The 12,434-nt window shown below is 38.7% G+C and overlaps 2 protein-coding genes across 3 annotated transcripts; one reads left to right on the plus strand and one right to left on the minus strand.

The window, feature by feature from the left end:
* Positions 1–6,412: 6,412 nt before the first annotated feature.
* On the minus strand, positions 6,413–7,779 carry LOC115265374 (queuosine 5'-phosphate N-glycosylase/hydrolase). The gene is made up of 2 exons (XM_029870152.2): positions 7,467–7,779; positions 6,413–7,396 (listed from the first exon to the last, which is right to left on the minus strand). Exons 1-2 carry the CDS (start codon positions 7,650–7,652, stop codon positions 6,482–6,484), a joined length of 1,101 nt encoding a protein of 366 aa, XP_029726012.1. The 5' UTR covers positions 7,653–7,779; the 3' UTR covers positions 6,413–6,481.
* A 2-nt stretch (positions 7,780–7,781) lies between these two features.
* Positions 7,782–8,674, plus strand: LOC115265375 (uncharacterized). Of its 2 annotated transcripts, XM_062849451.1 has the most exons (4): positions 7,782–7,902; positions 8,168–8,299; positions 8,373–8,510; positions 8,570–8,674. In XM_062849451.1, exons 2-4 carry the CDS (start codon positions 8,171–8,173, stop codon positions 8,648–8,650), a joined length of 348 nt encoding a protein of 115 aa, XP_062705435.1. In that variant the 5' UTR covers positions 7,782–7,902; positions 8,168–8,170; the 3' UTR covers positions 8,651–8,674. The 2 variants fall into 2 exon arrangements, with proteins under 2 accessions (XP_062705435.1, XP_029726013.1); XM_029870153.2 differs by lacking the exon at positions 7,782–7,902 and having other exon boundaries at positions 7,961–8,299.
* Positions 8,675–12,434: the final 3,760 nt, after the last annotated feature.

Genomic DNA, 12,434 nt, shown 5'->3' on the forward strand with positions numbered 1-12,434 from the left:
TCCTCCAATGCGTATCTTCCGAGATTATTCCAAGAATGTTGGGATCCCTCTTGGTAATCATGTACGATTCTACTTGGTTGTCTTTCGGAATATATTGAGAACTTTTTTTTTCCAGATTATGGTATCTCTCAAGTAGTCTCTCTTTAGATTCCTCAAAAGTTCTTTCTATAATCCATCCACATGTTTTTTTTTCTTCAATTCCTTCAGAAGTCAATTTCTACGGGAATCAATCGTGAATACCTTAAGGAAGTACTTTTTTATTCCTGTAAAAGCTTTTTTCTACTTAGATTCCTTTAGTTAATTATATAGAATTATTTCATGTTATCTTTAACCTTTCAGGACGCTGCACCGCATTCGCGCTGTATACGACGTTGTACTTTTTACAACAGCGCGCGTCCTTAAGGGTTAATAACTCTTCCAAAAATTTGTCCTGGGATTTCTGCAAAAGTTTTTTTTTTTTTTATTCTTGAAAGAGTTCTTTCTTCTGGTAGCCTTCCTGGAAATCTTTCCGGAAGTCATCCAGGAATTTCTCCTGAAGCTCTTTCTGGGATTCCTGCTGAAATTTCTTCTGGCCGGGTTCTCTCCAGAATCTTCTTTGGAACTTTTTCTGAAAATCCTCCAGGAGTTCCTTCCGAAAAACTTCTAAAAATCTTTCTAAAATCCTCCAGAAGAATCTTTCAGAAATTAGGAAAACTTCTGGAAGTTCCTTCTGTAAATCTTCCTGGAACTCTTTCTGAAAATCCCGTGGGAGTTACTTATGGGTTTCGTTCAGTAGAAGTTCCTTCTGGAAGTCATCCAGGATATCTTTCAAGGAACACTTCAAGAGCTTCTTTTGAGATTTTTTTCAGAAGTTCTTTTAGGACTTCCTTAAGGGAAACTTTTTTTTTAAGAATCTACTCGGAGTTTTCTAGTATTCTTCCAGGAAATCCTTCTGAGATTTGTCTAAGAATTTCATCTAAAGTTCTTCCTGGGATCCTTACAGGAGTTTCTGCTACGATTCCATCTGGGAATTATCCATGAACTTCTGCTGGATTCCCTTCAGAATAGTATTCAGTATTTCTTCCGGATTTTTTTATACTAGGATTCCTACAAGAACTCCTTCTGGAAATTCGCCAAGAGCTTCTTCTTGGAATCTTCTAAGAGTGTCTTCTATGAGAAGAACCTCCAGAAGATCCTTCTGAGGGAATCTCCCGATGAATTGTTTCGAGATTTGTTGATTTTTTTCGGTGATTTTTTTTTTTTTTTTTTCACCGAAAAAAATCAACAAATCTCGAAACATAAAATTCAACGGTGACGAAAAAACCCCACAAAACTCCCGATGAATTGTCTGAAAGAATCCACTGTTGAAATTCCTGAAGATGTGCCCTGATGACATTCCTAGATGAGCCCACAGATGAAGTTTCTGGAAACATCCTTAGAAGAAATTCCTGAAGCAATCTTCAGCTATAATTTTAGGAGGAATCCCTACTCCAAGAGGAACTCTGGAGGAAACCTTATAAAAAATCGTCATTAGGAATTCCTGGAGGTATCCGTAGATGGAGCTCGTGCAGGAATTCCCAGACAAATATCCTGAAGGACTTCCCACATGGAATTGCTGGCGAAATCCTCCAAAGAAGTTTCTTAGGGAATCTACAGGAGAATTTCCTGGAGGAATCCACTACAGGAACTTCTGATGAGACCACCGATTGAATTTCTTGAAAATTTCCTTATAATAACGTATAATAAACATATTTTTTTATAGCGTAGGTTTAACCCTCTTATACCCAACCCCGCCTTTAGACGGGGTATAGTTTGAGCATTTTTATAATTTTTGTTTCGTGGAAAATCAAAATTTTTATGATGATTAACCTGGGCTTGTTAGGGGAATATCTGTAAATAAAAAGAAAATCGCGTTAAGTACTGTTCCTTTGAATTCCACTAAGAATTTGCATCCTTTGACAGATACGTATTTCGACCTCAACTGTAAGGTCGTCTTCAGTGTCTTGTACTTGACTCGACTCAAGTACAAGACACTGAAGACGACCTTACAGTTGAGGTCGAAATACGTATCTGTCAAAGGATGCAAATTCTTAGTGGAATTCAAAGGAACAGTACTTAACGAAAATTTTTATATTTTTGGCTGACACAAGCGACTGTTCTGTATATCTCAAAAAAGGTTTTTGATGACTTTCAAAGCGTATTTACATATTCAAAAAATCATTGAAAAATTGATGTTTTAGTCACCTTTCAGAAGTCATTATTTTGTATTGAATTGTTTTGTATTGATTATTTTGTATTGAATCGCTATAAATAACATATTTTAAAATTTTTCCAAATCATTCTATCATAGTAGAATAGTTTAAGGAAATCGAATGCACTCTAAAATGATTTTCCTTAAAATTACAATTACAATTTAACAGATGAGTTGCAGAAAGTGAGTAGAGTGAGATTTCTATTTGTCTGTGGTATATATTTGTACCAGAAAATAAAACGCCAGTGAAGTTTTCCCGACGCAAGAAAGCTAAAAGGAAACGAAGAAATGAATGGTTCGATTATCCGGGGTGAAAATATTTCTTGAGTCCCCGGATAATCGAGTCCGACCTGTACTTGGGTACCGTAAACCGGGGTGAAATTGATCATTTGAGTACTACATTGTAATTGCATACCAGCAAAGATGTCCGATTAACAAGATGGCCATGTGAGTGGGTTTTCTATACAAATCATAGGAAACATGTCCTTTTTGTGATGGTGCTGCCACGTAGGGGACCAATATAGAACTATGGAGAACTTTTTCACAAAGCATACTAAGATTATTCGTGGGGAAAAATGACAACTGATTTGTTTTGAATCGGTCGACGTAAATTTTCAAGCTCTGGGGGATCCGAGCGTTTTGCTGCAAGTGGCAAGTGCGGTTGATTTTTCGTACAAAGAAATTCAGATTAATTAGATAAATATAACGGATCGCTTTTGCAATGACATCGAGTAGGTGATCGCCCGAATTCATATAATGTCCGGCGTTCGACAGCAAGGCCGAATATGGTAGTCTTCAAATGGTTTAGTCCTTCCCCATCCAGAGCATCGTGGAATTTACTGCAGCAAATAAGAGCAGCTTACTCATGAGCGTAACTTTAATCATTAGCACCGTCTGACCAGTGAGACGATGGTTCTCGCCGGTTACCAGCAATTTATTGAATAACATTTTGAAAAAGGAATAGCAGTAGATGTTTAGTCGAAGCCATTAGTGTAATGGCACAATTACATATTAAGATGCTATCTTAATGACTTATCTCCCGACAGATTTTGAGCTTTTTCGATATTGGTCGAATAAAAAGGTTTCAAATATGTTCATAATGTGGATAATATGTGGCAGATAATACATTTATAAAAGTAAACGCAATGGTTCTACGTATTTAATAACTTTATTCGGAGTTCCACAACATCCGCACCCGACGGATCTGATTACAAGCTGAGCTTGGCGTCCTCGAAAGTCTCGAATGGATCCTCCCTCTTAAGGTGCAACTCTCTGGAATGTCCGGACAAATCGTAATCCGAATCTCCTCGGGCGTAGCAGGAATGGTGGATAGGCACCGATTCTGTCACAGAACCTAATTCCTCGTCACGCCATTTTAACCGCGATTTGACGAACGTAGCGATTCCGGCTTCTTCACTAAGGTTATCACGACTGGATCCTCCTTGGCCTTCTTCTCAGGCTTAACGTAACCGAAATAATCTGGGAAAAAGCTAAGGAAAAGTTATAATTGCTCAAAGCTAAAGCAAATTCGTACCTGTTCGTACCAGAGCTCTGATCCCATCAAGTGACACGCTAGTAAATAACAACCACAACAATCAAAAGCAAAGCATACTTGTACCACTATTTTAGTTCTATCTTTTCCCGCAAGCGTGGTGATGGCGCTGTGTTTCTGCTTCCATAGAAATGCTGATGTTGAGGAGGTCTGATACCAGGAACTTCTAAGCGTCGCAATGATCTCAAACTTCTTACCTCATCTAGTTTATAGAAGTCTAGAGATAAGTTTAGACTTTTATTTTTTTTTAGAAAAAAATAAGTTTTACCTTATTTTCTTAAGAATTTGCAATGTTTTTTTCATCCAGCTGAAATCAGTGCTTCAGAACAATCGATTGCCACTAGGACTTTTCTTTGGAGCCTTGCTTGGAAAGTTATGAAGCTATTCTAAATATGATTAAGTTCAAAAATAAATCTTTTATGACGAAAAAGTCATTTATCGTAACAGAAATCACTCATTTCAAAGAAAATTGCCTACCTTTAGGAGTTAAGGGATAAATTTCAAAATTTATTTGGAATATTAAGTGTCAAATGCACAAGTTGTAAGAGTTTTGATGCGTTATTCGGGTTTAGAAGAGCAAATTTAAGTGGATAATGATATTTTCTTTTTAACCGATGCTTACTTGTATACTGATCAATTCCCAACTAACAATCACTCATTTAACAGGCACCATTATCACGAATTAATTCAGCATAATGTTGAATAACATTTGAATTATTTTCCCGTACAACCTATATTCGGGTTTTGTTCACACAAATGTGGAGAAGTTGTAAAGCATCATGTTGTGCACCAACTTAATTTTTTGTTGTTCAAAGCGTTTTACAAATGTACAAGAAAGTTGTTATTCAGCTTTGGCAAAAATGACTGAAAATAAATAAAATGCAAAAATGTTGAACTCTCACGAGAGTAATTATTTGCTCTCATGTTGAGAACACTTATTATGAAATAAGAATTACATATATAATTACCTAAATCCGGATTAGATCTCGAGACCTGTCGATTGCCAGCCGCATGCCTTCCTATCTGCGCCATCCTAGAGATGGTGAGATGCAGCACCCAAAGCAAAACATAATCTTCCCATGACTCAATAATGATCACCCCTGAACTTGTGTTCAGCAGTGGTGAATTAGCATAGCACGTGGTAATCAACTGAACAACGCCTTATACTTCAACAGCTGTTCAACTCAAAACACGTGTTTTCCATTCTGATTTCGCTGTCAGTATTTTTATCGCACGGTGAGAAAACTTGTATCGAATGCGGCCAAAAAGTGTTGATCCTTTTTGAAGATATTGTTTCCAGACGAACTAATTGCGATATGAATATGTTTTTCTTTTTATTATTAAATATCGATCTTAAAAAATAGATGACAATATGTGGTGCGGTATGGTCTTGGACATGGTGCAGTCACAGCATCTGTTCAGGTAATGTACTCATGCTCAGTCGAAGATCCGTCAAGCATTTTTTTTTATTTATGCTTTTGTCATGGAATCTTGATATTATGTTCAATAAATAGTGCATAAGGATGTTTAGAGATATTTGAAATGTGTCGATTTCTGAATGCTGTTTGATTATCTAGGTGAATGTGGAAACAATATTCAGTGGACACGACGGGACTGCAATGTCAAATGCATCGATCCAAGCGTCTAGTACAATCGAACTACTGCGGAAAATAAAAAAATATAATAATCAAGGTATAAGTTCTCCTTGCTACAGACTAATCATAATAAATAAATGCCTCATTTTTACGTTGATTACGTCTCTTGGCACTCAATGTTAAACTACATAATTCTATTCTGTTTTATTTTATGTGATTCTTTTAAAATTTTGGTTCTTTAATATCTTGGTAGTCTAAACAGTTTTAGCCATGATTTATCCCATAATCCGAACAAAGTTCCGAGTCAAACTATGACGGGCTGAAGGCGTTTATTTGACAAGTGAAAAGCACATTGTTCAGGAGCATATGCTTATCGATGCATCAGCTTAATAAGATGCAGACAAATGTTTTGTTAAACTCCTTTGTTAAGGAATCAATGCTTGTGTAGAGTAGAGTAATGTGTAGAGCATAATTTTAGTTCAGCTATCATTACCATTATTAAGCAACAATTCAGCAAGCTTGCTTGTTTGTGACTTGCAATTGTTAGTTGGGTTGCGCCCCAAAGTGACATCTTCATTTTTTTTATTTTTGAAGTAATTTAACTAAAAGTTTAAATTTGTTGAACAAAATTCTGTCACATGGTTTAAGAGTGATACACTGGGTACTAATTTTCCAGAAATTCTTTTGGCAACACTTGAATTGCCACTAATGTTATCCGCAAAAGTTGTTTTAAAGTGATCAATTTGACCCTGGATTACGGTACCCAGAACCGTTCACAATCTTGAATTTGATTGCCGAAAAAATCGCTACCATGATGCCGTTGATACCACCCACGAATTTGTGTGACTCACCTCATGCTAACGCTAAAGCTAACACAAACCGCTTGTGGCATCGCCTACTGCGATCATAAAAGTTTTCCGATTCTAATTGGATAAAACTTGCAAGCAATTTGAATGTAGAAGTGACATAACTAAAGGCCACACATATCGAAAACTTTCTTATTGGAGTTCGAAGGTAATTTTTATTTTTATTGAATTCATGTTGAGTACATTACAATTTTTATTAAATGCATCAATACGGAGCTCTAGGCTGCCACCTCACCCTCTAGTAATAAACACTGATCGTCTTGTGAAACGGAATGTATTCCAACTCAGCTGCGTGCTTCCGGCGATAATCCCACAAAAAGTGGTCCAACAGTACGGCGTTCACATTTTTGGCAGAAATCTCCGGGTGATTTGCCTTCAATTCCTCCAGCACAACCTCCTTCAGCCGCTCGACAACATAAATGGAGGCCCCTCTGATTTCCACCTCCTCGGGACATCCATTCTCCAGGAGTTTGTTCGAGTTCAGCAACTTCATCAGCTCATCGGTGTATTCCATGGTTTTGAAGTGGACCAACACTTGGGGAACACGATAATCTGCGAACATAGTTATCTTGTCGATGTCGTCAAATCGTCCTAAGCCTTCACCGCGATAGCAAGCCCACAGATCACCGACCAAGATTTGAGCCCGTTTGTAAATCGACACCCGCTGGCCATTGAATGTGGCCTCATCGCGGAAGCATGGAAACTCTTCGGTAACCAATTTCAGCAATGATACTGCTGAGTTATTGCTCGCTTTGACGCAATTTTCAAACTTTCCTTCGTACTTCTCGAGCAATACCTTGCCAACTTCATGCAGACATTGGACGCGCTCCGGTAGAAGTGGAGCCTTGGTTTGACCATCATCCGAGCGAAGAATTTTCTCCAGCTCTTCCAATGTGATCTTCGAGTAGTATGCTGGATTGGTGATGTCGATTCCCTCCTTCAGGGCACGATTGATGGCAGCACACAAGGAAAAGTATCCAGTCTGGCCATCTACTTTCCACTTGGTGGCGTCTCCCGGCGTCCAGAAGCAGAAGTTCAGCGTATCAATTAGGAAGATCCAGTTCGGAGCATGAGGATCACTCGGTTTCGGATGATGCTCGTGCTGCGAGAAATTTTCCACATCAATCACCTTCGTCTGAATGCCGCTTATCACCTGTAGGAAGAACAAAAGCGAACTCTTATTTCACAATATGAGATAACAAACTCCACGCACATGCACTAACCTCCTTGGCCAAACTTTTGATTCCATCCTCGTGGACTTTCACGAATTTGGCATTTTTGACGATGAATTCACCGGACTCGGCAGGCGACATTGTGGCCATTTTCATAAATTTAAAAAATGAAACCTTTTTTCGATCGAGGATGGCGCGAAACGAATTTGGATGTGAACCAATCACAGCGCGGATCATCAACAAACAGAAGCTGCCGCTCTCACTCTCTTCTTGTTTTTGTTGATAACTCAAAATCTAGAGTTGCATTTGGAATGGCTCTACAAGTTTATTGTGGATGATTATGTTTTGGCTTAGACCTGTGGTGGCTTCATCATCAGCTGATTTCTTAAATCATTAGAAAAGAACTTTGCATATATTTTGAAATGTTTCAAATTGGTGATGTGAATAAAATCCAATAAAATAAATTAGTTTCAATAAAAACCAACAAGTAAACCAACGGAAAAGTTTTTGAAGCGTATTCGGATAATATACCACGAACCGATTCGATACTTTTGACTGCGATATTCGTTGGCAATGAATAAACCCGTCACTGAAATGAATCGCAGTTTGAAAAATATCGACACACGTGATTATGCGCAAGCGCGATTTCTGAAGGATGTTGTCTTTGACTGCAGTCCTTGATTTGTGTTTGCCATTTCAATATCATAGCAAAGGATTTCTTATCAATGTTTAAACATTTCTCAAAATTTCAGAATATGCCTGCATTTTACAATCTGATGTGGTGCCTTCTAGCGGTAGTGTGCCTCTTTCCGAGGGCCTTCGGAGATGCTAACAAAGTGGTGTTCCAGTTCCCAGAATACGATTACAAAGAAACCAGTAAAAATGTAAGGTTCAATTGTTCTGAATATTCGGAATATTCATACTATTTCAGAGATTCTGAATGTTTCTTCTCCACAGGAACTGGCATTCCGGGAGTTCGAATCGGCATGTGATCAGAGTGCACGATGTTTGGCTTTCGAGGGCATTGAAAAGACGCGATGTGTACGGGAATGTGTGTCCCCTTCGTGCTACAAGGAAATATACAAATTTGACGAGGTGAGGGTACAAAATCGGAAAATGATCTCAACTATTTAAATATTAATTTTGTATTTCAGCTAGAGGAAGGCGAAATAGATGTGAGATTGAATTCATTTCGTGCTTGTTTCATGCAACGATTGAACAGAAATCGTGGTTAAATAAAAAATAAGACCATTGATCAATTTTTTTATTTCTATTGGTGTATCATTACAAATAAGGCCGGAACAAATAGCATTTTCTTCTTTTACCACTTTGCTCGTTGACTCGTCAAGGAGGGGCAGGATAAATAATTAACGTATTTGATGAAAAATTTCCAAAAATATTAGGCAAAATCATGAAGTTTATCGGATTTGTTAATTAATTTTTTCGGCGACTCTAATTCCGTTCAAAATTTTTAAATTTCTTGAACAATTTATTTTTATTTTTTTTCCGAGGGTGACAAAAGAGAAAATCGAAATTTGTGTCAGCCTAAAAGAACGTATTATCACAGACAAACAAACGTATCACTTGGAACAAATTGCGATAAAAATCATCGTTACAAAAACATAATCGCCTAAATGCTAACCAGGGGCTGTGCTACGCAAACCACTCAGTAGGTGGCAGTAGTGAGCAATCGTCAAACAGGAGCAAAAACGATGCGAGAGCCGTGACCGAGCGATTTGCGAACTACAAAATATTTGAACTAACTGTTAAAAAGGGTAACGATGAGAAGTGAGTAGAGTGAGACGTCTGTTTGTCTGTGGTATTATAGTTTGTACATACCTACCTATAAATAACGATACAATGCAAAAACAATCATGTTGAAATTTGAAGTCCGTGTCTCAAGGTAAAGTGGTCCCCCAAGGCGCATGATGTTTTCAAAAATTGTATTTATAGGTACACATACAAAACATACCACGAGGAAAACAATACCCAAGTCTAATCACATCGTTTGTATAACAACGTTGATTTTATGGTCGATACTCAACAACGAGAGGTCATGTTACAATTATGAGCACATTTTTGGTCATTTAACCTTCATCCAGCCAACGTACTTTTTCCACCTTCGGAAAAGCACAAAAATGGTCATAACTTTTTTGTTTTTCGATGGATTTTGATGAAATTTTCACAACTTCCCGAAAAACTCTTCTAGTTTATGATGCCGGGGACATGGGTGCCTGGTCCACATGGTTCCGGAGTTATTCCGGGTTGTCTTGGGGTACCAAAATTGGCCACATACTTTGCGCAACGTATATCTCAAGATCCCGATGAGGTAGAAGTATAGTGTCTTCGGAGAATTTTTTCAGCAGGTTAAGAACTAACTGGCAACGGCAACTTTGGTTCGTGATTCGGCCGCTAGGCGGCGCCAGTGTCAAAAATGTTCAAATCCTCATATCTCAGAAACCTGATAAGATAGAATGATGCTGTCTTCGGCAAAATTCTTCAGCAAGCTCAGAACTATCTGATAGTAAAGTCTTTGGTTTGGGATTTATCCGCTAGGTGGCGCATTGTGTCTGAAAAATTCAAACACGTATATCTCGATACCCTAATGAGTTACAAGCATGCCGTTTTCAGCAAAGTTGTTCAGCAGGCTAAGAACTATCTGGCAATGGCGTCTTTGGTTCGACAATCGTCCGCAAGGTGGCACCAGGGTCAAAAATCTTCAAACTTCTATATCTCAGAATCCTGATAAGATAGAATGATGTCTACTGTCTGCTAGTTGAGTCTTTGATTCGTGATTTTTTCGCTAGGGGGCACCTTGTGTATAATATTTAAATACGTGTATCTCGTTACTGTAATAAGCCAAAAGCATGGCGTTTTCTATAAAATTGTTCGGCAGGTTGAGATCTATCCGGCAATGGCGACGCTAGGTGACACCAGCAATCAAAACATTCAAACAATTTTATCTCAAAAAACGGAAAACGTGCAGCAAATTGTTCCGAAAGTTAAGAGGAAGTAAGACGTATCTGGTTGTTCAGCAAGCTAAGAGCCATTTGGCAGAATAGTAGACGGTCGAGTACGGTGGTACAAGAGGCAATACTTTAACACCGTCTTTGACCCCCTGCAGACAAGTTTTGTCGCACTACAATATTGCTTCTTTTGCTCCTTTTTTTCTTCCGGGAATGTTTCCGGGAATTTCTACAGGAATTTTCCAGGAATTTCTCGGGAATTCCACTGGGAGTTTATCCAAGAATTCCACTGGGAAATCCTCAAGGACTTCCTCCAGTAATTTCTTCAGGAAATCTTCCAGAAATTCTTCTAGGAGACATCCTCCAGAAGTTCCTCCAGGAATTCCTCCGGAAATTTTCGCCAGGATTTCATCTAGGACTCCTATCAGGAACTCCTTCAGGAGTTCCTTCGGCAATTTCTGCAGGAATTCTTCTGGGAATTTTTCCAGGAATTCCTCCGGACTTTTTTCCAAGATTTTCTCCGGAAATTTCACTGAGAATTTCTCCAGGAATTCGTCCATGAGTGCCTCCGTGAATGTTTCCAGGAATTCCTCCGGGATGTTCTATAGAAATTCTTCCAAGAATTTCTCTAGGAATTTCGCTGGGAATTTTTCCACGAGTTTCTCCAGGAATATATCCGGGATTTTTCTAAGGAAAACGGTCGTTTTTTTTTTTCAAGAAAAACCTCTGGGAATTTCTCCAGGAATCTCTTCAGGAAGTCTTCCGTGATTGTTTTTCACAAAACCCTCGAGAATTTTTCCCGGAATTCCTCTAGGATTTTCTTAACGAATACCTCCGGGAATTTATCCTGTAATTCCTCCGGGAATTGCTCCAGGAATTCCTCCGAGAATGTCTCCGGTAATTTCTCCAGGAAATCCTCCAGGAATGGTTTAAGGATTTTTTTTCTTGAAAATTTCCAGGAAATCCTCCGGGAATTCTTTCAGGAATTCCTCCGGGGACTCTTCTGAAATTCCACCGGGAATTTTCTAAGGAAATCTTCGAAATTTTCTCAGGAAATCCTCTGGGAATTCCACCAAGCATTCCTCTGAAAATCCCTCTAGGATTTCCTCCAGGAATTCCTCAGGAAATTTCTCCAGCAATTCCTCTGGAAAATTCTTCAGGGAATCCTCCTTCCTAGGGGATTCCCCGAAGGAAATTTCTGGAAGAATCTCTGGAGAATCCCCTGAGGGAATTCTTGGAAATAATCTGGAGAAATTGCTGAAGGAATCAGTGGAGGAATTGCTGATGGGAGCAGTGTTGGTAAACTCACACTTAAAGCGCACTCATGAACCGCTCCTGCATGAGCAAACTCGCGCGCGATTCTGAATCATTTTCTCACGCGCGAGATTTTCATGCAAAATCTCGCTCTCACGAGTCAAGCATCGAAATCTCGTTCGCTTGTAAAACGAAACAAAATTAATTTGAACGGCATTCAATGTTTTTGTATGCTAGATTTGCTTTTGTTCTATCATACAATCCTGAAAACATCGGTGTAAATAATAAGAACACTAAGAAATAAAGCGATGAGTGAAATCACGAGTCAACTCATGCATGATTTTTTCGGTGGTGAGTTTGGCGAGTCAAGAATCGCGCGTGAAACAACTCAACCATGAGATTTGAGAATTTGAGTTTTTACCAACACTGGATGGGAGTCTTAGAAGAATTCCCGAAGAGATTTCCTTGAAGGAGTCGTAAAGAAATTCCTAGTGGAATTCCAGGAAAAATTTTAAAAGGATTTCCTGAAGAAATTCCTAGTGGAATTTCTGTATAAATTCCAGGGAGAATTTCCAGAGACATTCCCGAAGGAATTCCCGAAGAAATTCACGGCGAAATTCGTGGAGAAAACAAAGGAAGAACTCCTAGAGACATTCCCAGAGGAATTCTTGGAGAAATTCCTAGAGGAAATGCTGGAGAAATTCTCAGAGGGTTTTCTGAAAAAAACCACGGAAGACTTCCTGAAGGAAGACTTCCTAGAAAAAATCTGAGTGGATTTGGAAAAAAACGGAAGTTTTCC

Source organism: Aedes albopictus, chromosome 2 (assembly GCF_035046485.1).
Source record: "Aedes albopictus strain Foshan chromosome 2, AalbF5, whole genome shotgun sequence".
In the NCBI taxonomy this organism is placed as follows: Eukaryota; Metazoa; Arthropoda; class Insecta; order Diptera; family Culicidae; genus Aedes; species Aedes albopictus.

Bases quoted from the DNA above. Each gene is read 5' to 3' on its own strand.
- LOC115265375 (XM_029870153.2), top strand. From the start codon at position 8,141: ATGTTTAAACATTTCTCAAAATTTCAGAATATGCCTGCATTTTACAAT. The intron at 8,300-8,372 runs GTAAGGTTCAAT...TCTTCTCCACAG, and splicing joins ACAAAGAAACCAGTAAAAAT to GAACTGGCATTCCGGGAGTT. The intron at 8,511-8,569 runs GTGAGGGTACAA...TTTGTATTTCAG, and splicing joins AAATATACAAATTTGACGAG to CTAGAGGAAGGCGAAATAGA.
- LOC115265374 (XM_029870152.2), bottom strand. From the start codon at position 7,652: ATGATCCGCGCTGTGATTGGTTCACATCCAAATTCGTTTCGCGCCATC. The intron at 7,397-7,466 runs GTTAGTGCATGT...TTCTTCCTACAG, and splicing joins TCAAAAGTTTGGCCAAGGAG to GTGATAAGCGGCATTCAGAC.